Below are 22,436 nucleotides of genomic sequence, written 5' to 3'. Positions count from 1 at the left end.
AGTTTTGTGCAACAGTAATGACAGTTTTAATCAGTTGCATTTGGACAAGGAACAACATTCCGATAGTAACACAGTCTAATTTCTGAGCAGTCATTCAACTAACCACTATAGAACAAGAAAGTCTGATGATGATGATGTGCAGAATTTCTCTTGCATGTTGTAATCTGAATACTGGAAGGTTGTTGACAGCGTAGGCACTGATGCTGACAGCACCAACACAGGTGCACCTAAAAGACAAATACATGGACCAATGCATCAGGAATAATAGCCATTATAATAGCCTAAAGTTATCAAAGGAAAACCTGCATCATATCGGATGTTTTTGAAAATATTATAGACGCACTGCTGTGTTTCCAGATGTAATATTTTTTCAACAGGGGTGTACAAAATTGTTTTATCCATCTTAGATAACACTATTCATATTAAAAGTGCACATGACTGTGTTCTTTCATGTCCCTTACACAGACCTAGAGGCTCTTAACCCAGCATGACATGGAGATATTGTCTTGTTAAATGATGGAAAATCAGCTGGCTTCCTCTTGAATTTGATTGCTACATGATAGGGTTGAGAAGGAAGTGAAAATGATCAGAGCCCATATTTAGGAAGTTACAACCAGGAGGGATCTGATCCTTTATCAGCACTTCTACTCTAAGACGCTTTATGAATATGGGCCTAGGACATTAACTGGCACTGGTTATATTCGGTGACAATGTTTACTCACCCTCTTTGGCAATGGATCTGAGTTTTCCCAACTTCGCAAAGCTCTCTCTGAAGGCTGGCTCCCCTTTTGCACACTCTCCCCTGGTTGAAAGAAAATAAGATCCAACATAAGAGTCTAGATCAGAAAGTATAACAATAACATCCATAGTTATGGACTTTCAAACAGAAGTCTTCATAATGTCCAATACTGTCTGTAACGTTGTAACGTTAGGTTACAGTAAGGCATATAGCTAGCTAAAGTTAGCTAGCTAGCTTATCGTCTTTGAGAAGGTCTGTTACTTATGCACTACTAGCTAGTTAACCCCAACATTTCTCACTACCATTGTAAAGCCGTAGTTATTTTGTTGGTTTGACAGTCATTTCTGAGGATTATTTATTTCATGTGATTAGTGAGTATGCCCCTCGTTTTAAGGTCAACCCTATTACGTGAACTGAACTCTCGTTTTAATATGGTGAAGATATCTGGCCATTTTCTGGTGTTTTGTGTTAGTAAACTGAGCGGGCCGTGCATAACACGTCAACCCTGTTACCCATAGATAGACAGGCTAGAAATTCTTAAATTAAACATTTTCGTGAAGCTTGCATTCAATTGCTCCTCCCGGTTGCACACAACAAGCTTCCATTCCCCCTGTCACAAGGGGATTTATAGCTGATTTTAAGATGAAATCATCAACCCTCTTATGGTCAACCCTGTTACTTTATTTGGCACTTAAATGTCCAATGCAGACGTTTTTATCTCAGTATCAAATCATTTCTGGGTAACAATGAATTACCTTACTGCTCTTAGCAAAGAGCAATTTCTCAAACAAGAGTTTTGATAGGACTGCCTGGGAGTGGTCTGAGTGGGGAGGGGAAAACTGAACATTTGCTGTTATTGGCAAAGAGGTGACGTCACCAGGCAGGCCACAACACCATCCTACCTAAGCCCGCTGAAATATCAGGCGTTCTTTTCAAACAGCTCTTACACTTAAAGGCCATTATCATCAATTTTATAATTTCACAGTATTATTCCAACCTCATAGTGTGGAAATATATATAAAACACAGTAAAATATTTTTGGGGACTGCACTGGGCCTTTAATAGGCACTTACTATAGTAACGTTTTAATTTAACCTCTTGATGGGAAAATGTTTTCGTACTCCCTGACTAAGGCCATGCAACCGAAACGAGTTTTTAAAATCTTTGTTCCATTGAACATGCCATACAAATAAAGGCATTTTAATTAATTATATGAACAGTGCCTTGGTCCACCTTTCTTTTTGGTGTTTTTTATGAAGTTGAACATGTGCTCTTTATGACAGAATGTTACAATTAGGTGAAATCAAACGTTTTATTGACCAAGTTACACGTTTCAAAAGGCACCGAATTGGTGGAACGACCCATTTAATTCCACTCTGTCACCCGACAGTGGAGCGGGAAGACAATGTCCATGGCATGCTGCCAATGGGTGTGCGTGTGAAACAATTTAATATTCTAGAGCACTACAGCTCCGTAACCTAAAAATGGCAAGCATAGCAGACAGGTTACATATGGATTTTGTTTTGACGTTTATTGTAAAGATTGATCATTGACCTTGCTTGAAATGATTCATTGTCATTGTGAACAGGGCTTGAAAACAACCACTTAAGGCAACAAAGACACAGACAAACAGGGTCTTTCATTGGCAGCTCTTCTAACAGATGCCTTTGTTGTTCTTTCAACGTTGAAGGAGGCAAGAATCCGAAGTAGCCTGTGCTCTGCTTTGAAGCTTCTGAGTCTGACCAGTCCTTGTTAATGTCAGACCATTGGATTGGATTCTATTGATCCAGAATTCAACCTTACCCTCAGTTAAACATCAATAGCTGGTTGTGTCACAGTTTTGTCTGAAGTGAATGAGTGGTCTGGTCTGGTCCATGTGTTATTGTGTCCACAGTTTACACTGGTGTGGAAACTGTCCTTTGCCAAAAACCATGTCATGGCTGGCCTGCCATTGCTCATCTAATATGGCTGGATCAAAATCCTAGTCTCCCGCTGAACTGTGGAAACTAGTTTCCATGCCAGCTGGATTTTCAGAGGGTTCAGTTCATCAAATGTGTACTGTACGAGCTGTGAAAGAAAAACCTAGTAGTCAAAGGAAAAATTGTATTCTGTCCAAAAACATTTTAAAAAAGGAAAGTTGCTTCCGAGTAATAAGACTTTCGTCCTCTACTCAAAAACAAAGACGGCGTAGTAGGCCATCTGTAAGTGAGTGAACCTAATAATTTGTAACAGAGTGTTTGTAACAGAGTGAGAGGCCTGTATTTGTTCAGCTGACTGCTATAGCCTAGCTGTTTGTGTTAATATGTTCTCCAGGGAGAAGGTGGAGAGACATACAGGTAACTGCCAAAGTAAAGGAAACACTTGAGTAAATTATGGTTACAAAGTATATTGAAAGCAGAAGCCTATTATTTGGCAGGGAATACTTTTTGTACATCAGTGATTCTACACCTCAATTTGCTTAAGCTGGACTCGAACCCAGGTCCAGCGATTACAAGCCAACACCTTAACCGTTACACGATGTTAGGATTTTGAAAGTCGTGTAGTGTACGCCCGGCATTGATGATTGCGTCTCTGACCCGCTCACATTAAACGAGCGTCGGTGACGGCCGCGTGCCCCAAGTAGGCAACGACACTGGGATTTTGTCGCCGATCTCATAAACCTGTCTGGGACAGTTAAAGAGAGAGGCCCACCTCGGCAGAAAATCTGTCTCACTCCAGCAGGGGGCATTTTTCGGCCACCAATAAGGAGTTTTTATATGGAGGTCAACGAGTGTCGATTGTGGTCAGCAAAAAAAATGAATGGTTTATTTGATTGAATAGAAGTTTCATAATGCTTAGGTTGTTACGAGTGTACTGATATAAGTAGGACGTGACATCCCCTACACTTTGAGAAAAAACACTTTATATCAGAGGCTAGTAGCATAGCATCTCTCCATTTGAATACAGGCAGTTGATGTCAACAACCCTCATCAAATATTCAAACAAGTATTAATATAATTACATGTGTCCACCATTCTAAAGAAAGGATAGGTGGGAGCTAGACAGCCTGCCATGCTGCTTTGTGGACAATGACTCCCATTGTTAGGGCGGAGAGACAAGTATCTTGTCAGTATATCCATAATCTTTGTCGAAGTCTATGGTATCTACTAGCATATCTGCTAGCAGATAGCGCAATGACTGGAAGTATATGCTAACGCTAGTTGACAATTACGCTAGCGCTAGTTAGCAACTTCTTCCAAACCGAGTTTGGTGGAGAGGAGCAAATTGAGGTGTCGAATCACTGATCTACAAATAGTATTCCCTGCCAAATAATAGGTTTTTTGCAATTAAGATTTGCAGAGCTATGCCTCCCCTGGCTTTATCCTCTTAGTTACCAACTAAACCAGTGCCTGTCTCTAGATTGTTCTAACCATTCTACATGATCTCACAAAGAGGCTGCTGGTCAGAATTTAGAACACAACAGTGGTCATTGACGACGGCAGCCAGGCAGTGTTGATGTCAGTGATTTACTTGATTCCATGATTACAGCTCTGCTTAGTAAGAGACAGCACAGCACACAGCCATAGAAGCTTTAGCTATGCTTCAAATCTGACTTGGGAGGCACATGGGCCAGACTATGAGGTCAAGTTAGTTTAGGCTACTCATTCATTCTCCAGACTGTTAAAGAACTATGAAAATGATTGTTATTGATGATCATTGTTGCTTTTAGATCTTCAATGATTTGAAGATTTGTGTTCGAAACAGTACAATGTTGACGATTTCTGGAAGGTTATCCAATGCTGATATAATGGAGGTCTACCATTGTATTTGGGTAGAATTGCCTTGGTTGCTGTAAAATAAGGGATGACTTGGTTTATACCATGAATTATGAAGAAATGTGTTCAGGGTTTATCATGAACAAGCAACCTCACTCTATTTACATGTGAAATCCCATGGTTAAGAGTGCTATGCCCATTTTATTATTTATTTATTACATCACCACATTTTGTTATGGTAAGCCCATGACTTTAATATGCATAATCATTACCAAATGAATGACCAAATTTAGCAATCATATTTCACAAAAATCTTGCAGCGCAGAATAAAATATTATAAATAGGCCTAATGCTTATTGTGTCCAGTCCTTCCTCTTCCAGGGCCAGGTAAGAGCTGTTTAGCAGCACCGCAAGTTGCTTGTAAACTCCATACCTTTAACCAGCATTTATTCTAACAACTGCTTCTTATTTCCCTCTCCTTCTCCCTCTCTTCCTCCATCCTTTTCTCCACAGACGGAGGCTCATCTCTCAGCGTTCCTCCTTGGAGACACTGGAAGACATTGAGGAGAACGCCCCTCTACGCAGGTACTGTATAGCAACAACTGTCACGTTCCGCACAACTCAGCACACCACTCAGAAACATACGTTTGGTTTGCTCTTATTTTAGAGCTGTACTTGACAAGTCAATAACAGCTTTAGCCAGGGAAGTATTTTGGTAGATAATGACATTGGGGGAACTGTAATTTCACTTCAGTTTGATTTGTGGAGTACTTTTATGTGCTGTGGGGTAGTGATGGTGGGAACGTCATGCTGCTGCGGTAATGTATTGGTCTGGCTCCGTCTCTCTGTTTAGAGTTGTAAAAATATATGTTGTCTTTACGGCTCAAAATGGATCCCAATGAATCACATTTTGTTTTGATCGGTCTTATTTATTTGGTGTGTTTTTTAGATGCAGAACCCTCTCAGGTTCACCCCGACCAAAGAGCTTCAAGAAGGTTCACTTCATCAAAAACATGAGGCAACATGATATGCGCAATGGAAGGTATGAATGACAACAACCCCAGCCCTAATTCCGTACAAAGTTTCAATGGAAAATGGCAGGATGCCCCCCAATGAACACTCAGCAGTTTGAACATCTATCAGGTTACCCAACTTTAGCCTAAATCTTGGACAAGAGATGTAGGTTATTAATTATAATATCATATAAATAATATGCCATTTAGCAGACGCTTTTATCCAAAGCGACTTACAGTCATGTGCGCATACATTTTTACGTTTGGTGGTCCCGGGGATCGAACCCACTACCCTGGTGTTACAAGCGCCATGCTCTACCAATTGAGCTACAGAGGACCAATAACCTTAATTGAAGGTTATTCCTTATAGCTTAGAAGTACTGTATCAATGAATGTACTATTGATTGATAAATTGTCTTATCGATTGATAAATGTATCAGACTGCTCAGCAGTTCATTGGGAGTCTGGTTAGTTTTCACTGAAATCATCTCAAATCGAGTTTAGATCTTGTTTTGTATATTTTGTTAAAGCTATACAGTAAGGATCACACCATTTGAATTACAAATGAGTCATGCAACACATCACTCTCTCACTTTTATATACAATGGTGCATGCATGTTCACTTAGAAATTCCAGAGCACTGAAGACATTTTAGCACACTGATTTATTTTATATATTCACACTGTTATATGTAGCTATTGTTCAGCAGCTTCTCTCAGTAATGAATATTATCACCTTTTATGACTATTTTCTGGAATCTAAAAGGAAATAGACGGTTAAACTATTTCCATGGCACTTAATTTTGTATTATACAGATCATTCAACTAGCATTTTATTCTGGCATTTTTTTGCTACAAACCTCAAGCTTCTTTTACACTTGGGTGTACTGGACCCATTTTTTTTTATTAATTGTTTTTGAAATATCATTCTTGACAGGTATTTGTACGGGTCTTTCTTTTGTCCCAGGAAGAAAAAGGAGTACATCTATGCTGTTGTTGTTTGTATTTACTCGTATCTAGCTTATCAGTGTGCCATATACAGTAGTAATAAATTGCCATAAGTCACATTCTGCCTGTGACATTGATAGTAGTCAGTGAGTAGGCCTCTTATTGGATGTCATAACTCAGAAGGTATAAATCAGTGACAGTTTATTAAGTGTTAGTTATGCAACTTTATTGTTCAATTTTTTTACCTCATGTGCAGCTGATATTCTAATATTGTAAGATAAACAAGTTTGGTATTTTTTAGTCTCCAACTCAAGACATGGCTAGTAGCCTCATTTTAAAAGATCTCTATAAAAAAATGCATCATTTTGTCCCCAAACCTCTGACTACATAACACTCACACAACACATATAAAAAAATACAGTATTTCATTTAGTTTTCTAAATCTAGATTGTTTTACTGCGCACTTTTTTTCTCCATCTTTACCTGTAGATCTGAATGTATTTTTCAGAGTTAATTCCTAATTAGCATATTTATCATTTTTGTTTTATAGGATAGTCCTAATCAGTGGCAGAAGATCCCTTTATAGTGTATTTTCTGTCCTGCCCTATCGAGATTGTAGCCAAGCAGGGTATGTATCCTACAGCATGCCATCCTCCCAACCTTTGTTCCTTCGTTCCATGCTTTCCCTCCATTCTCTCATGGTTCATTCCACCAATTCGGTGCCTTTTGAGAAGTGTAACTTGGTAAAAAAAAAACGTTTAATTTCACCTAATTTTAACATTCTGTCATAAGAGCACATGTTCAACTTAATAAAAAAAACACTGTTTCCCATCTCGAGGTAATTATTTCCCCCCATGATTTAACTTCTAAGTGGTCCGTCTATGAATTCAGGAAATCATGTAGGAACGTGTCATAGCTACACGCTTTTAAAACAATTACCTGCACTCCAGATCGCCAAATCAGCCAATAGATGGTAACATATGGGCATACTTGTCTAGAACACATCCATCCGTTTACAGTATATCTTCATGACAAAGTATATATTTCGCTTAGATGTGCTCAATATAAACCATGTACCAAATTATTAAACTCAGTTTCTCCTTAAATACCATCTCGCAATGTAAAGGGAAAACCTAGTCAGTTGCAAAACTGAATGCATTCAACCGAAATGTGTGTTCCGCATTTAACCCAAACTGCCTTGCTCAAGGGCAGAACGGCAGATTTTCCCACCTTGCCGGCTCGGGATTCGAACCAGCGACCTTACTGGCCCAACGCTCTTAACCACTAGGCTACCTGTGTCTGTGGGAAACGTGGGGAAAGGGCCGTTAAGTTGAATTCGGTGAGATGGATTCCTAAACAAGCGATTTTTACAGCCACTAAACATGCTGATCTTGACTTTGGTATTATTATGTGTAGCTACGTTTGCTTGCTAGCTAGCCAGCCAGCCCAGAGAGAGAGCATTGCATTGTGGGTTTTGTAGTCGACTTTCCACAATGATTTTCACGTTGCTAACAACCTTGTTATAACAACAAATCGCTTTATTCATCTAAAAAATCGGATTTATTGAATTCTCCATGTGGCTTATTTTAAACGGCACATCATTTAATATAACAGGTTTTTAAAATTATATTTTGGTGCACAATTTCTACATAAAATAAAAGGCACTCTTTTCGTGGAACGATCCTCATCCCTTTTGTTTCTGCATATATAATCTCCTATAACTGGTACTTTATTACATTGGGAGGTTTGAACATTGTTAGATTGAACAATTTCCTGGACTTGTTGGTTTTGGTAGATACTTTTTTTTACAACAACAAAACCTTTGTAAGAAAGATGAACAAGTAATTAATCACACCCATTTAAAGGGAAAACCCACTCAAATGATGCATTTCGCCTCATCATGAAGTACAATATCTTGAAAACTTGAATGCTGACATGCAAAACATTTTGGGACTGTATCAACAGTGGACTAATGAAAAAAATACCAAAAGATAGTATTTGAGTGGATTTTCCCTTTAAGGTTTGTATCCATTTCCCTATGTTTTCATATAGGCCTATAGCAGAGGAGGCTGGTGGGAGGAGCTATAGGAGGACAGGCTCATTGTAATGGCTGGAATGGAATGAATGGACGGGAGTCAAGCGTGGTTTCTATATGTTTGTGTTTGATACGTTCCATTAATTCCATTCCAGCCATTACAATGAGCCCGTACTCCTATAGCTCCTCCCACCAGTCCTCTGGCCTATAGGTTGCTATTGGCTGTGTCGCTATATCTCTTTGGAAGATGTCATGAAGTTGTTTTTTTTTTGTTCTAATACGACACTGTTTTGCCCGTTGCAAACGTTTGTGGCTTTGCTGTTATCATGTAGGCTGCACCTTTCCTCAAGTCATTGCTGCCATCAAAGATTCCGTAGCATGCTTTTATCTCAGCATTCACTGATAACTTTGCATGCGCTTTGTTGCAATTGCATAACACACATTACAACATTTCGGTGTGGACCCAATGATCCATCCATAATAGAGCATTTTGGAGTTTCTGTTTGGAGTTTACACATGATATCCCAGTTTGTTGTTGGTCATCTTGTTTATCCTCCCTGTGTGGTTAGAGGTGATATTTTTTGGCCCTTGGAAGAGAAAGCCTGGCTTATCAGTAGTCATCTTTCTTATTCCAACACGAGGTTCAGACTCCTACATGTTATGGGAAACCATAGTAGTCCTGAACACTCTCCGGCCTGGTAGCCTCCCACCTGGCCTGCCTGCCTGTGTATGGGGAATGTGGCAGTGTTGTTGTGACCTTGGTCCTGGTGCTCCTCACGAAAGAGCTTGTGTTGGAGGAAGTGTAAGAGAAAAATAACTGATCAACACAGAGAATAAAATGGACAGAGAGAAAGAAGGCACCATTCCAGGGGCTTAGTAAACCTAGCCATACATCAATATGTTTTAAAGAGCTAGTGAAGCCCCTAGTGATATCCAATAGCCTCAGCCCTGAATGCCCAATGCTGCTACAGATGTTTGCTACAGCAGCAAAAGGAAATGTGAATTATGTGGATTATAATGAATAGCCATTTTTGTTGAGGTTGATACATTTTTTGTAAAGGATAATCAAGTCTGAAAATTCAAAGTGGGAATTACAAACTTCAGAATACTTTTTAAACCTCAAATACACAAGTTTTACATTTGCTGCATTGCAGGAATGTTCTCCTACAACAGGGTGATCAAATTAGAATCCTACACCTGTAATTGATTGTTGAAAGTTAAATAACGTTTTTGGATGGGTCTTGGGAGTGTCGCTGCAGCAAAATACCCTTGACTGACTATGTAAAGAACTGACCAAGTGAAAATCCCATGCCTGTCCTAAAATGTAAATACTCAGTGCCATGTAAAATAAGGATCACTGACATTATGTCCATGAGACATACAGTGCATTCGGAAAGTATTCAGACCCCTTGACTTTTTCCACATTTAATTACATTACAGACTTATTCTAAAATTGATTAAATTGTTTTTTCCGCCTCATCAATCTACACACACAATACCCCATAATGACAAAGCAAAAACAGTTTTTATTTTTTTTATTTACATAAGTATTCAGACCCTTTACTCAGTACTTTGTTGAAGCACCTTTGGAAGTGATTACAGCCTCGAGTCTTCTTGGGTATGGCGCTACAAGCTTGGCACACCTGTATTTGGGGAGTTTCTCCCATTCATCTCTGCAGATCCTCTCAAGCTCTGTCAGGTTGGATGGGGAGCATCGCTGCACAGCTATATTCAGGTCTCTCCAGAGATGTTCGATCGGGTTCAAGTCCGGCCTCTGGCTGGGCCACTCAAGTACATTCAGAGACTTGTCCTGAGGCCACTCCTGCATTGTCTTGGCTGTGTGCTTAGGGTCATTGTCCTGTTGGAAGGTGAACCTTTGCCCAGGTCTGAGGTCCTGAGTACTCTGGAGCAGGATTTCATCAAGGATCTCTCTGTTCTTTGCTCCGTTCATCTTTCCGTCTATCCTGCCAAGTCTCCCAGTCCCTGACGCTGAAAAATATCCCCACAGTATGATGCTGCCACCACCATGCTTCACCGTAGGGATGGTGCCAGGTTTCCTCCAGACGTGACGCTTGGCATTCAGGCCAAAGAGTTCAATCTTGGTTTCATCAGACCAGAGAATCTAGTTTCTCATGGTCTGAGAGTCTTTAGGTGCCTTTTGGCAAACTCCAAGCGGGCTGTCATGTGCCTTTTACTGAGGAGTGGTTTCCGTCTGGCCGCTCTACCATAAAGACCTGATTGGTGGAGTGCTGCAGAGATGGCTGGCCTTCTGGAAGGATCTCCCATCTCCACAGAGGAACTCTGGAGGTCTGTCAGAGTGGCCATCGGGTTCTTGGTAACCTCCCTGACCAAGGCCCTTCTCCCCCCGATTTCTCAGTTTGGCCGGGCGGCCAGCTCTAGGAAGAGTCTTGGTGGTTCCAAACTTCTTCCATTTAAGAATTACATTTACATTTATGTCATTTAGCAGACGCTCTTATCCAGAGCGACTTACAAATTGGTGCATTCACCCTATAGCCAGTGGGATAACCACTTTACAATATGTTTTTTTTGTTGTTGTTTCTTTTTTTGGGGGGGGGGGGGGGGGGTAGAAGGATTACTTTATCCTATCCCAGGTATTCCTTAAAGAGGTGGGGTTTCAAATGTCTCCGGAAGGTGGTGAGTGACTCCGCTGTCCTGGCGTCGTGAGGGAGCTTGTTCCACCATTGGGGTGCCAGAGCAGCGAACAGTTTTGACTGGGCTGAGCGGGAACTATGCTTCTGCAGAGGAAGGGGAGCCAGCAGGCCAGAGGTGGATGAACGCAATGCCCTCGTTTGGGTGTAGGGACTGATCAGAGCCTGAAGGTACAGAGGTGCCGATCCCCTCACAGCTCCATAGGCAAGCACCATGGTCTTGTAACAGATGCGAGCTTCAACTGGAAGCCAGTGGAGTGTGCGGAGGAGCGGGGTGACGTGAGAGAACTTGGGAAGGTTGAACACCAGACGGGCTGCGGCATTCTGGATGAGTTGTAGGGGTTTAATAATGATAGAGCCCACTGTGTTCTTGGGGACCTTCAATGCTGCAGACATTTTTTGGTACCCTTCCCCAGATCTGTGGCTCCACACAATCCTGTCTCGGAGCTCTATGGACAATTCCTTCAACCTCATGGCTTGGTTTCTGCTCTGACATGCACTGTCAACTGTAGGACCTTATATAGACAGGTGTTTTCCTTTCCAAATCATGTCCAATTAACTGAATTTACCACAGGTGGACTCCAATCAAGTTGTAGAAACATCTCAAGGTTGATCAATGGAAACAGGATGCACCTGAGGTCAATTTCAAGTCTCATAGCAAAGGGTCTGAATATGCATGTAAATAAGGTATTTCAGTTTTTTATTTTTAATACATTTGCAAACATTTCTAAAAACCTGTTTTCGCTTTGTCATTATGGGGTATTGTGTGTAGATTTGATGAGGATTTTTATTTTTAATCAATTTTAGAATAAGGCTGTAATGTAACAAAATGTGGAAAAAGTCAAGGGGTCTGAATACTTTCCGAAGGCACTGTAGAACTAGACAGTGAACAAGTCCAAGCTTCTGTCTGTTATGACTTTCTCCTGCATTTTCTCCCTTTCTTGCCCCAATTAGAGTTTTTATTGATTTACCACAGTGTTCATAATAACTAGAATATTCAATTACCTTGCTAATTAGCTCAGTCCTCTCTGGGACATAATGGCACCGTAGAATTCTGGGAACCTAGAATGCGGTTGGCTTCTCTTAGGTTCTCTATCTGGTCCAATTCCACATTCCTTTTTTTAGAGCCATCTCATGTTGTTAATATTAAAAAGCACATAGTTTTCATTGCTCAGTCCTAAATTGGAGGTCTCTTGCTAACCTTGCTAATTGTTAATAAAACATTTTTTAAATGTGAATACATTTAGGTTTGATTCTGATAGTTTAGATATTGTTGTTTTATCTCTGTGAAAAGGCAGATCTGTTTTTTTTTCACCACATTTGCCCCTCATTTCTTATTAATTGATACGTCAGCCACTTGACAATATACTTTTTATTTTCTTCCACTACTGCGTTCTTTGATTTCCCTCTCCGTTTCATCCTTTGACAGACTGCAACAACTGTCTTTCCTGGCTTGCAAAAGGAAAAGCTTTGTCCTGGAAAGCGTTGTTGCTTAGTTTCCTCCCTTCTTATCTCATCTCCCTTCCTTAAAGTTTGCTGCCTTGGGATCTTTGTATGTGTGTGTGATGCATCTGTCAACAAGATTTTCCCATGTGCCGTATAACGCTATTTTCATCACAGCTCCACCTCAGACAGTCTGCCATCTACTCCTAATAACAATGGTCATGTGATGGCCCTCTGTGTCATTGTAAAGCAGTCATGCTTGTCCAGTGGCCTTATCCTGCTATTGCTACTGGCCTTTCTGACAGGAAACTGTAACCACCATATACCCTTTAGTCAAATCAGTCTGGTGAAAGTCCATGAAATGATGAAAGTTTAACAATAATGCATTGTTATTTGGTATGAGTCAATGCAGAACCCCCACAACATTTGAAGGTGACACCTTTAGTTGGTAGATGGTTTTACAGCAACACTGGAACCGTGAAGTGTTTTTCTAGAACATCTGCTCAAGACTGTAACCTGACAGGTTATTTTCAACGACTATGTACCACTGACACAGTTTCAACTCAGTGCAGTACTACATTTCCTTATTTAGTCAAGCATATGACCCCCTTTATTTAGAAATCTAACACACTGATATGAAATGTAGAGTACTGGTGATGCAACGTCTGAGCTGCAACCGCCTGCATTCCTTTAACCGTTCTTGGCAGAATGCTACAGTATGTCTGTATGAATCCACACACTCTCATTTCACCCCTCGCTGTGTGCTTCTTAATATTCCAAATTCTAACAAAGATCACCCACCCAATCAGAGATCACATACAGGTAATCAGAGAATCTGATTGGTTAGTGCGGTGCTCTACAAATCAATAACACGCACATTTAACTGTGCGTAAAAGATAGAACTAGATCGATAGAGTTAGAGACGCTGAGGTGGAGTCTAGACAGCAGACTGTTTGGCAGTGGGTGTGGATGTCTAAAGGTGTTGTGCCCCGACAGGGATGTGAAACTGGAAAGCGGGCGGCAACGGCACCCCTCGGGCGGGGTCAGTGCCAAGGAGATGGTGATCGGGCTGGAGGGAGTGGAGCTGGGGGCCGACGGAAAGGTGAGAGAGGACTGGAGATGGAGACAAACGCATCCTGTCCTCCTTGCGTTCAGTTACAGATCAGTTATCACATCGAGGAAGAGAAAGTAAACAGGGGTCCAGACCATGTGTGAGAGCCTGAACATGAGCGCCTTAACAATAACATGCTGTTAAAATGTGAGTATGTCTCTCTTGCTCCATAGACTGTGTCGTACACCCAGTTCCTGTACCCCACCAACGCCCTGGGCAGTGGTCGCAGGAACACCATAGACTCCATGTCATTCTTCTCTCAGTCTCGTAACATCAGCCACCGCAGCCTCAGCCTGGGCCGGGCCAACAGCAACCAGAGCAGCATCGACACAGGTCAGGCAAATGAGTGTGTGGATCCTCTGGAGTAGTTGTAGCATTCATACAATTCAGTGTGTGGATCCTCTGGAGTAGTTGTAGCATTCATACAGGTCAATGTGTGGATCCTCTGGAGTAGTTGTAGCATTCATACAGGTCAATGTGTGGAGCCTCCATTCTGGAGAGAGCCCCTGAATAGGAGTAGGCCTGTGTCAGAGTGGGTAATGATACATATCACTTTCTCCCAGACATAACCTTCCACAGTGTGACGTTTTAGTTGAACAATTACATGTTCAACATTGAGGGCTTCTATGCATAGTCACTTTACCCCTACCTACATGTACAAATTACCTCGACTAACCTGTACCCCCGCACATTGACTCGGTACCGGTACCCCCTGTATATAGCCTCGTTATTGTTATTTTATTGTGTTACTTTTTATACATTTTTTACTTAACTCTATTTTCTTAAAACTGCATGGTTGGTTAAGGGCTTGTCAATAAGCGTTTCTCGGTAAGGTCTACTACACCTGTTGTATTCGGCACATGTGACAAATAAAATTAGATTTTAATTTGACTGTGTTAGAAGAAGTGGAAAAACACTATTTTTCTTTCTTGTCCCCAATGTTTGTTTATCCTTGGTTCATTGTGTGACTGTGTCATTTTGTCCCCTACAGGGAATGATCTGGGGGACTTGATCCAGGAGTACGACCCTAATCTGCTGGACGATCCCCAGTGGCCGTGTGGGAAGCACAAGAGAGTCCTAATCTTCCCCTCATACATGGTGAGACACCACTCTACTTACCAGACATGGGTTCAAACAGCATTTGTTTTCTTAAAAATACTTTGAGAGTTTGATTGAGCCTGCCTTTAGTGCCACATGGACAGGGTTTGTACTTTGGGCAATTATATTGGTTCCATTGTGCCAGACAAGTTCAATCAAGCAAAGCTAAAGTATTTGAAAGATTTGGAGCCTATCTAACTTGTTTTTCAGATTATTATAATTTTTTCCAAAAACAGTTGTCAGAGACACAACCTAAGAGAAACAACCAACCAGCTTCTATTTATAATCACAGACCAGAGGTGGCACCACAGGTCCCAGTTTTTTTCCCTGGGGCCCAGAGTTTTTCCTGATCTGGTAATCTAACCAGATAAATACTCTGGACCCTATGACAGTGATTAATCAGTTGTAAAAAGGTTTATATGGGCTATGAAGCTCCAGAGTTTTTTAATCAGGCCACATGGTTTAAAAAAGAACTGCTGAAAAAACTCCTGGCCCTGGGGAGGATGTAAACCCTGTCAAACTGCAGCAACCTTGTACTTGTTCATATTAATTATATTTTAAAACAAGACTAATGGGGGTTTCCTCGACACGGAGACAAGAGTTGCAGTATAACTGACAGGGCTGAGTTTGCTTTATGCAGGTTTGCATCGTGTATGCTTATCCAACTGTAGGCCTAATTCAAAATGAACTTGTTCCATGTCATCACTATTGTGTTGATGTGGTTATTTCCAGTAAATACTTTTGGATTAAAAAGGTCTAGGTAGCCTAGCCAGCCCAAATTTGAATCTAAACCAAATTTGATCACATTCACATTTTCTCCTATCACAAACAGATGGGCTATAAATACAAAACGTTACCGCTAAGTTTACCCTGCCCAGAGGAACATAGAGCATAGTAAGCTATATACAGCGGCTGTTAGTAGCCTACAGCAGAGGTATTCAACTGGGGGTACTGCAGGGGTCCACGGAAATATTGCAGGGGAAAGAAAGTGAAAAGATATTTGTTTTATTTCAATGTTTTTATGAATATCGCTAGCAACAACAGAATAAACTAATTTTGAATTACATACTTACAGTAGAAAAGAGGAGAATATCTTATTTCTAATGATGTCAACTTTATTTCTTAACTCCTAATATTAAGAAAATTACCCTCATTGGAGCCAATTACACTCACGCACCTGCAGTGTTGCAAGTGCTGCTGGTAAGTTTTCTTGACTTGGACATACCGTAATCTGATTGGTCAAGACACGCACAGAACCTACAGCACTCCGATGTGTAGGACACATCAATTTTGCACGAGTTGACAAATTATGAGGCAAATCAGCCTAAAAAACAGTACTTTGTCCCTCTTTTGAACGCTTTTGCGTCAATATTCTTTATTACACTTTTTATTTTTTTGAAAAGTCCTCGGGCAAATGCCAGCTTGCCACACGTTTGCGGGTGGCTCTGCCTCATACTGTATCAACTGAACTCACTAAGTCCAAAGAGTCTGTCTGACCATTCTAATCAGAAAGGTAATTGGCCCAATCCCTGGTTCAGGTGTGTGAATACACTCCCTGTCTCTCTATACAGTAGCGCTTTAACAGCTAGGGTGTGTTAGAAATGGCACCCTATTCCCTGTATAGTGCACTACTTTTGACCAGGGCCCATAGGGAGATGGTCAAAAGTAGTGCACTAAGTATGGAATAGGGTGCCATTTCAGACTCTCACCTCTAGTGTCGTTTATCCGGTCCACTCCTTTTCCTGTGGCCATACCACACTGTTACTTAATCACTTTCCCATGTCCAGAACTTGGCAAGGGAACGATAGTTTTGTGTTCATATAAAAGCAACAACAACCGACTCCCAGTTCATTTCTCAGTTGGCTCTGTTGATGTTATCTGGGCTGGTAGAATACACAGACCAGACGTGAAGTATTCAGTTAAGGCTAGACTGTCTTTTTGTTTCTTATTTTCCTCCCATTGCGAAACCCCAGCGCCTTACAACAATAGCTATTGTGTTTATACTTGCTGAACGTTTCACTGCACGATCAGTCACTGTGCTAATCTAAGTACCCATGCCTTTTATCTTTCTTGAACTGATCTTTCAAGTTCTGCTACTAACTGTAGCATGGGATAGAAATCAATTTAGTACATTTAGTTTCCTTTGCGATCAAGGATATATCTATAAATGACATTCCTTTCGTTTAGAAATGCGCTCTCTAGGTTTCCCAGGGCCCACAGTAGCCACAGATTTGCTGCAGTAGTCAAAGTATACTTAGAAATATTTTGGTTGGTACAAATAGTTTGGTATATTTTGAATTCAGATATGGAGCTGCATGGAGGAATGCTATCCAGGACCAAAAATACCAAGTTACAAATACTAGTTTGATAAAGTTGTTTGAACAAAGCAAATGACTTGCCATGAGCCAATTTGGGCAATATGCTGTTTGGATTATTGCTCTCTTATCACATACCTAGATTCAGTGGGTCAACTTCAGTGCTCCTTCTATCTTCCTAGATAACAGGTATGAGCCTCTGACCTGAAATAAAATTAAATGGCTCAGTTAAAGTACATCAACCGAACATACAGAGCTTGGAAATGTAAAGCGTCGTAAACGTTCTAGAATATGATTCTGTTTTATCGTGGAACGTGTATGTCGTGCCACCCAATGTCACCTGACTCCAGAGGAGGCTGGTGGGAGGAGCAATAGGAGGAAGGGCTCATTGTAATGGCTGGAACGGAATGAATGGAACGGTATCAAACATATGGAATCCACGTTTCACTTCGTTCCATTAATTCAATTCCAAATGCTCCTCCCACCAGCCTCCTCTGCCTGACTCCAATATCTCATGCTCCGTCGCTGATACTCAACCACCTCCTCAATGACCAAATGGAACCTAACACTGAATCTAAAGGTCACATCACCTTCCATAGTGAGATTGATGCCTCTCTGTGTCCTCTTCCACATATACAATAACGTAACACTTGCACAATTTTGCCAACAACAGAGCTTAACATCAGAGCCTGTCTGTCTGACACCAATACTTTCATCTCCCTTTCAGACTACAGTCATAGAGTACGTCAAGCCTTCTGACCTCAAGAAGGACATGAACGAGACATTCAAGGAGAAGTTCCCCCACATACGGCTGACCCTCAGCAAAGTCAGGAGGTAGGGACGTCTATACGAAACATACACTACCGGTCAAAAGTTTTAGAACACTCATTCAAGGGTTTTTCTTTATTTTGACTATTTTCTACATTGTAGAATAATAGTGAAAACATCAAAACCGTATTGACTGACCTTCATGTCTTAAAGTAATGATGGACTGTTGTTTCTCTTTGCTTATTTGAGCTGTTCTTCCATTGGACTTGGTCTTTTACCATATAGGGCTATCTTCTGTATACCCCCCCCCCCCCCACCTTGTCACAACCCAACTGATTGGCTCAAACGAAGGAAATAAATTCCACAAATTAACTTTTAAGAAGGCACACCTGTTAATTGAAATGCATTCCAGGTGACTACCTCATGAAGCTGGTTGAGAGAATTCCAAGAGTGTGCAAAGCTGTCATCAAGGCAAAGGGTGGCTATTTGAAGAATCTCAAATATAAAATATATTTTGATTTGTTTAACACTTTTTGGTTACTACATGATTCCGTATGTGTTATTTCATAGTTTTGATGTCTTCACTATTATTCTACAATGTAGAAAATAGTAACATTTAAGAAAATCCCTTGAATGAGTAGGTGTTCTAAAACTTTTGATCGGTAGTGTACATTTGAGTATGTTGTTGAAATGATCATTTTGTGTCAGCCTTATTTAACCCCTTGTGGTTAATCGTATCAACAATAGTTCCTGACAGACATTGGGCACACTATGGTACTTTTGGGTTCTTTTTTGTTGTTGTTGCATTGACCTCTTTGCATTTGTCTGTTATCGCCCTGCCTTCACCACCTTCCACCCCCTCCCTTCACCAGTCTGAAGAGAGAGATCCGTAAGTTGGCCCAGGAAGAGTGTGGCTATGAGGAACCCACCGTAGCTATGGCCTTCGTCTACTTTGAGAAGCTGGTCCTCCAGGGGAAACTCAACAAGCAGAACCGCAAACTCTGTGCCGGCGCCTGCATCCTGCTCGCCGCAAAGATCGGCGGAGACCTCAAGAAGCACGAGGTCAAGCAGCTCATAGACGTAAGTGTCGTCCTCATCTCTTAGTGCACTTGGCTTCGGCTCTGAGCAGCCTCGTGGAAACCATGGGTGCTTTCCTGTCACGCCGACAAACAGCGATTCTGCACAGAATACAGGATTGTTATATCATATGAATTTCTTAGACGTGGTTCCTTTGAAGTTCCACACTTTTTGAGACATTATAAAGATCTGATGATAGGATCATTATATAATATTGATGTGATCCTTTTCCAAGCATTATAAATATCGGATGTAGTCTGTGTAGAATCTGCATTTATCTGCGTGAGAGAAAAGCACCACATGACAGATAGCAAAATGGCTAGCATAGGGATCATAGACAAAATAATATTTTTACACTGTTTACAAAAAATTATGAACACCGGCTCTTTCCATGAGACTGACCAGGTGAAAGCTACAGTGTCGTGAAAAAGCATTTGCCCCCTTTCTGATTTTCTCTATTTTTGCATATTTTTGATACAGAATGTTGTCAGATCTTCAACCAAAACCTAATATTAGCTAAATGGAACCTGAGTTTACAAATAACAATAACAACAATTTGATACTTATTTTATTTATTTAATTAACAAAGTTATACAACACCCAATTTCCCTGTGTGAAAAAGTAATTGCCCCCTTACACTCAATAACTGGTTGTGCCCCTTTAGCTGCAATGACTGCAAACAAACGCTTCCTGTAGTTGTTGATCAGTCTCTCACATCGCTGTCGAGGAATTTTGGCCCATTCTTGCGTACAGAAGTGCGTACCATCACACTACCAAAAGCAACAAATCTGAAGTTTTGGATTGGCCTAGTCAAAGTCCAGACCTAATCCCAATTGAGATGTTGTGGCAGGACTTGAAACGAGCAGGTCATGCTTGAAAATCCACAAATGTCGTTGCTGAGTTACAGCAGTTCTGCATGGAAGAGTGGGCCAAAATTCCTCCACATTGACGTGAGAGACTGATTTACAACTACAGGAAGCGTTTGGTTGGAGTCATTGCAGCTAAAGGTGGCACAACGAGTTATTGAGTGTAAGGGGGCAATTACCTTTCACACAGGGGCACTGGGTGTTGCATCACTTTGTTTATGAAGTAAGTATGTAATTGATGTGTTATTTGTTCACTCAGGTTCCCTTTATGTAATATTAGGTTTTGGTTGAAGATCTGATAACATTCAGTATCACAAATATGCAAAAGTATAGAAAATTAGAAAGGGGGCAAATACTTTTTCACGGCACTGTATGATCTCTTATTGATGTCACTTGTTAAATCCACTTCAATCAGTGTAGATGAAGGGGAGGAGACAGGTTAAAGAAGGATTTTTAAGCCTTGAGACCGTTGAGACATGGATTGTGTATGTGTGTCATTCAGAGGGTGAATTGGCAAGACAAACGATTTAAGTGCCTTTGAACGGGGTATAATTGCCAGGCGCACCGGTTTGTGTCAAGAACTGCAACATTGCTGGGTTTTTCACACTCAACAGTTTCCCTTGTGTATCAAGATTGGTCCACCACCCAAAGGACATCCAGCCAACTTGATACAACTGTGGGAAGCATTGGAGTCAACATGGGCCAGCAATCCTGTGAACGCTTTTGACACCTTGTAGCGTCCATGCCCCGACGAATTGAGGCTAATCTGAGGGCAAAGGGGGTAGGGGAGGGGGGGCGCAACTCAATATTAGGAAGGTGTTCATAATGCTTTGTACACTCAGTGTATATTACAGAATATAGGACGTAATAAAGTGGGTTAGTTAGTACATCTCTCGTCTCCCTTTTTTTCCTGATGTGTAGAAACTGGAGGAGAGGTTTCGTGTGAACAGGAGGGAGCTGATAGCCTTTGAGTTCCCTGTGTTGGTGGCCCTGGAGTTCAACCTGCACCTGCCCGAGCACGAGGTAATGCCCCACTACAGACGCCTCGTCCAGACCTCCTAGCATTAGTGACCCATCAGGAGGAGTACTCACACCACGCCCTCCTGATCCAGAACCAGGAGACCAACCCTGCTGGACTCCCCACCTCAGAGTACCACAACCAGGTCTTCTCCCTGCAGCCTGGAGATCCATCATGGACCATGGTGTTGGATCTCTACTACACTCTACTGCCACATTCATATGTATATTTTCAGATCGAGACTTGTATTACCATACACGTATTCTTACTTCGACATTCTTCTCAGACCTTTACTTCTACATTCTTCAACACTATTTACACCTTCAAAAACTTATGAAAGGGAGTATCCGATCTTCCACTTTGTTGATTATTTTTAGAGTTTGTTTGTTTCTCAATCTCTTTTTAAATCCTCTGCTTTTCTTTTTTTCTGTGAGGTTTCATGTCAACTTTCTGGTTAAAGAGGGTTGCAAATTACTGCCGCAAAAGAGCATTTTTGTTAGAATCGGTGGATTAAAACTTTTTCTTGTGAAGGCAAACAACTGCTTTGTGACTAAAAGTTTTCACTAATACTTTTTTGAAAGAGAGATCATGGATTTCCTTGGTCCCTCGTTCCTAAATTGAACTTGGTAGCTAAAAGTTGGCTAAAGTTGTTCATAACCATTTTTATTTTATTTTATCCTTGCTCGGCATGTTTTGGTTGCCTTATGATTGTCATGAAGAACGAAGCAAACCTGTCGTGTGGCCGATTTTGACAGGACTGTTATCTTTTTGAAAAACGTTTTTGAGTCTCTCCTCACTAGAAGTGCACTTTTTGAATATTGCAGACATGGATGGAGGCCATTTTCAGAGACTCTTGCTGGGTGAGGGTTTTGAAACAAACTATTTCTGATCAAGTTGAGTTTACTTTATGTGAATGGGCCCACTCTTATCAATCAGTGTGTAGTCTCCTGTGCTCTACGTTAGAGTGTATTATCGGCACGTTTCTAGTGCTTTACTGGAGTGGGTGGAAAGGTATTGGAAGTAGGGCATGATGTTACCAATGATACAGCACTGATATTGAAACTGAACTTGAATTAGCATCATAATCACAATATCTGTCTTGACCAGACTAAGTGTTTGATATGGCAGGTGATCAATTTGTCATAGTCACAATATGATTGTGCCATCTATCATTTATGATGAGTGGTTCCAGTTCGAAGGTCCCCTTTGGAATGTTATGTTATAGTCCCAGTCGGTATTAAATAGAATGTTGTGGCCCTGCCCGCCTGTAGAGAAAACAACCTGTGGTTACCTTGGCTCACAGCAAAAAACTTGACCTTTTTCAAACACTATTTTCTTGTTGTCTGCTTGTTTTAGTCAATTACAAAATGACATTTAAGAAAAATAAAACATGTCTAAGGATTACTTTTCAACATTGCCTGCTCCGAACCGTTCACTACTTAGAAAATCGTAACATTGTAGGGCTTCCCTCATGCCCCTTTTCATGACGGCGCTAACGTTAGCCACGTGAGTGCTAGCTAGCTACCAACCAGAACATTAAGCTAGCCAAGACCAACAACACAAACAAACGGACTATAAAGCT

The 22,436-nt window shown here is 41.1% G+C and overlaps 1 protein-coding gene across 3 annotated transcripts in view; it reads left to right on the top strand.

Moving 5' to 3' along the window:
- The window catches only part of LOC311146728 (CDK5 and ABL1 enzyme substrate 1-like), a gene marked incomplete at both ends in the record, with an annotated part of 32,555 nt that extends 11,657 nt beyond the window's left edge, over positions 1-20,898 (top strand). For 2 of the 3 annotated variants that reach the window (XM_084183290.1, XM_084183288.1), the window contains 9 exons: positions 5,008-5,079; positions 5,444-5,536; positions 7,005-7,082; positions 13,598-13,703; positions 13,886-14,045; positions 14,704-14,810; positions 17,853-17,959; positions 18,766-18,973; positions 20,758-20,898. In XM_084183290.1, coding sequence (XP_084039416.1) covers positions 5,008-5,079; positions 5,444-5,536; positions 7,005-7,082; positions 13,598-13,703; positions 13,886-14,045; positions 14,704-14,810; positions 17,853-17,959; positions 18,766-18,973; positions 20,758-20,898 — 1,072 coding nt within the window. The remainder of the gene's footprint in view (positions 1-5,007; positions 5,080-5,443; positions 5,537-7,004; positions 7,083-13,597; positions 13,704-13,885; positions 14,046-14,703; positions 14,811-17,852; positions 17,960-18,765; positions 18,974-20,757) is intronic. The other variant, XM_084183289.1, reaches the window with a different exon arrangement.
- Between the last annotated feature and the right edge of the window lie 1,538 nt (positions 20,899-22,436).

This window comes from Coregonus lavaretus (genome assembly GCF_964263955.1).
Source record: "Coregonus lavaretus genome assembly, chromosome: 19".
Taxonomy (NCBI): domain Eukaryota; kingdom Metazoa; phylum Chordata; class Actinopteri; order Salmoniformes; family Salmonidae; genus Coregonus; species Coregonus lavaretus.
The sequence above is the reverse complement of the archived record's forward strand: the minus strand, read 5'-3'. Positions and strand labels throughout refer to the sequence as shown.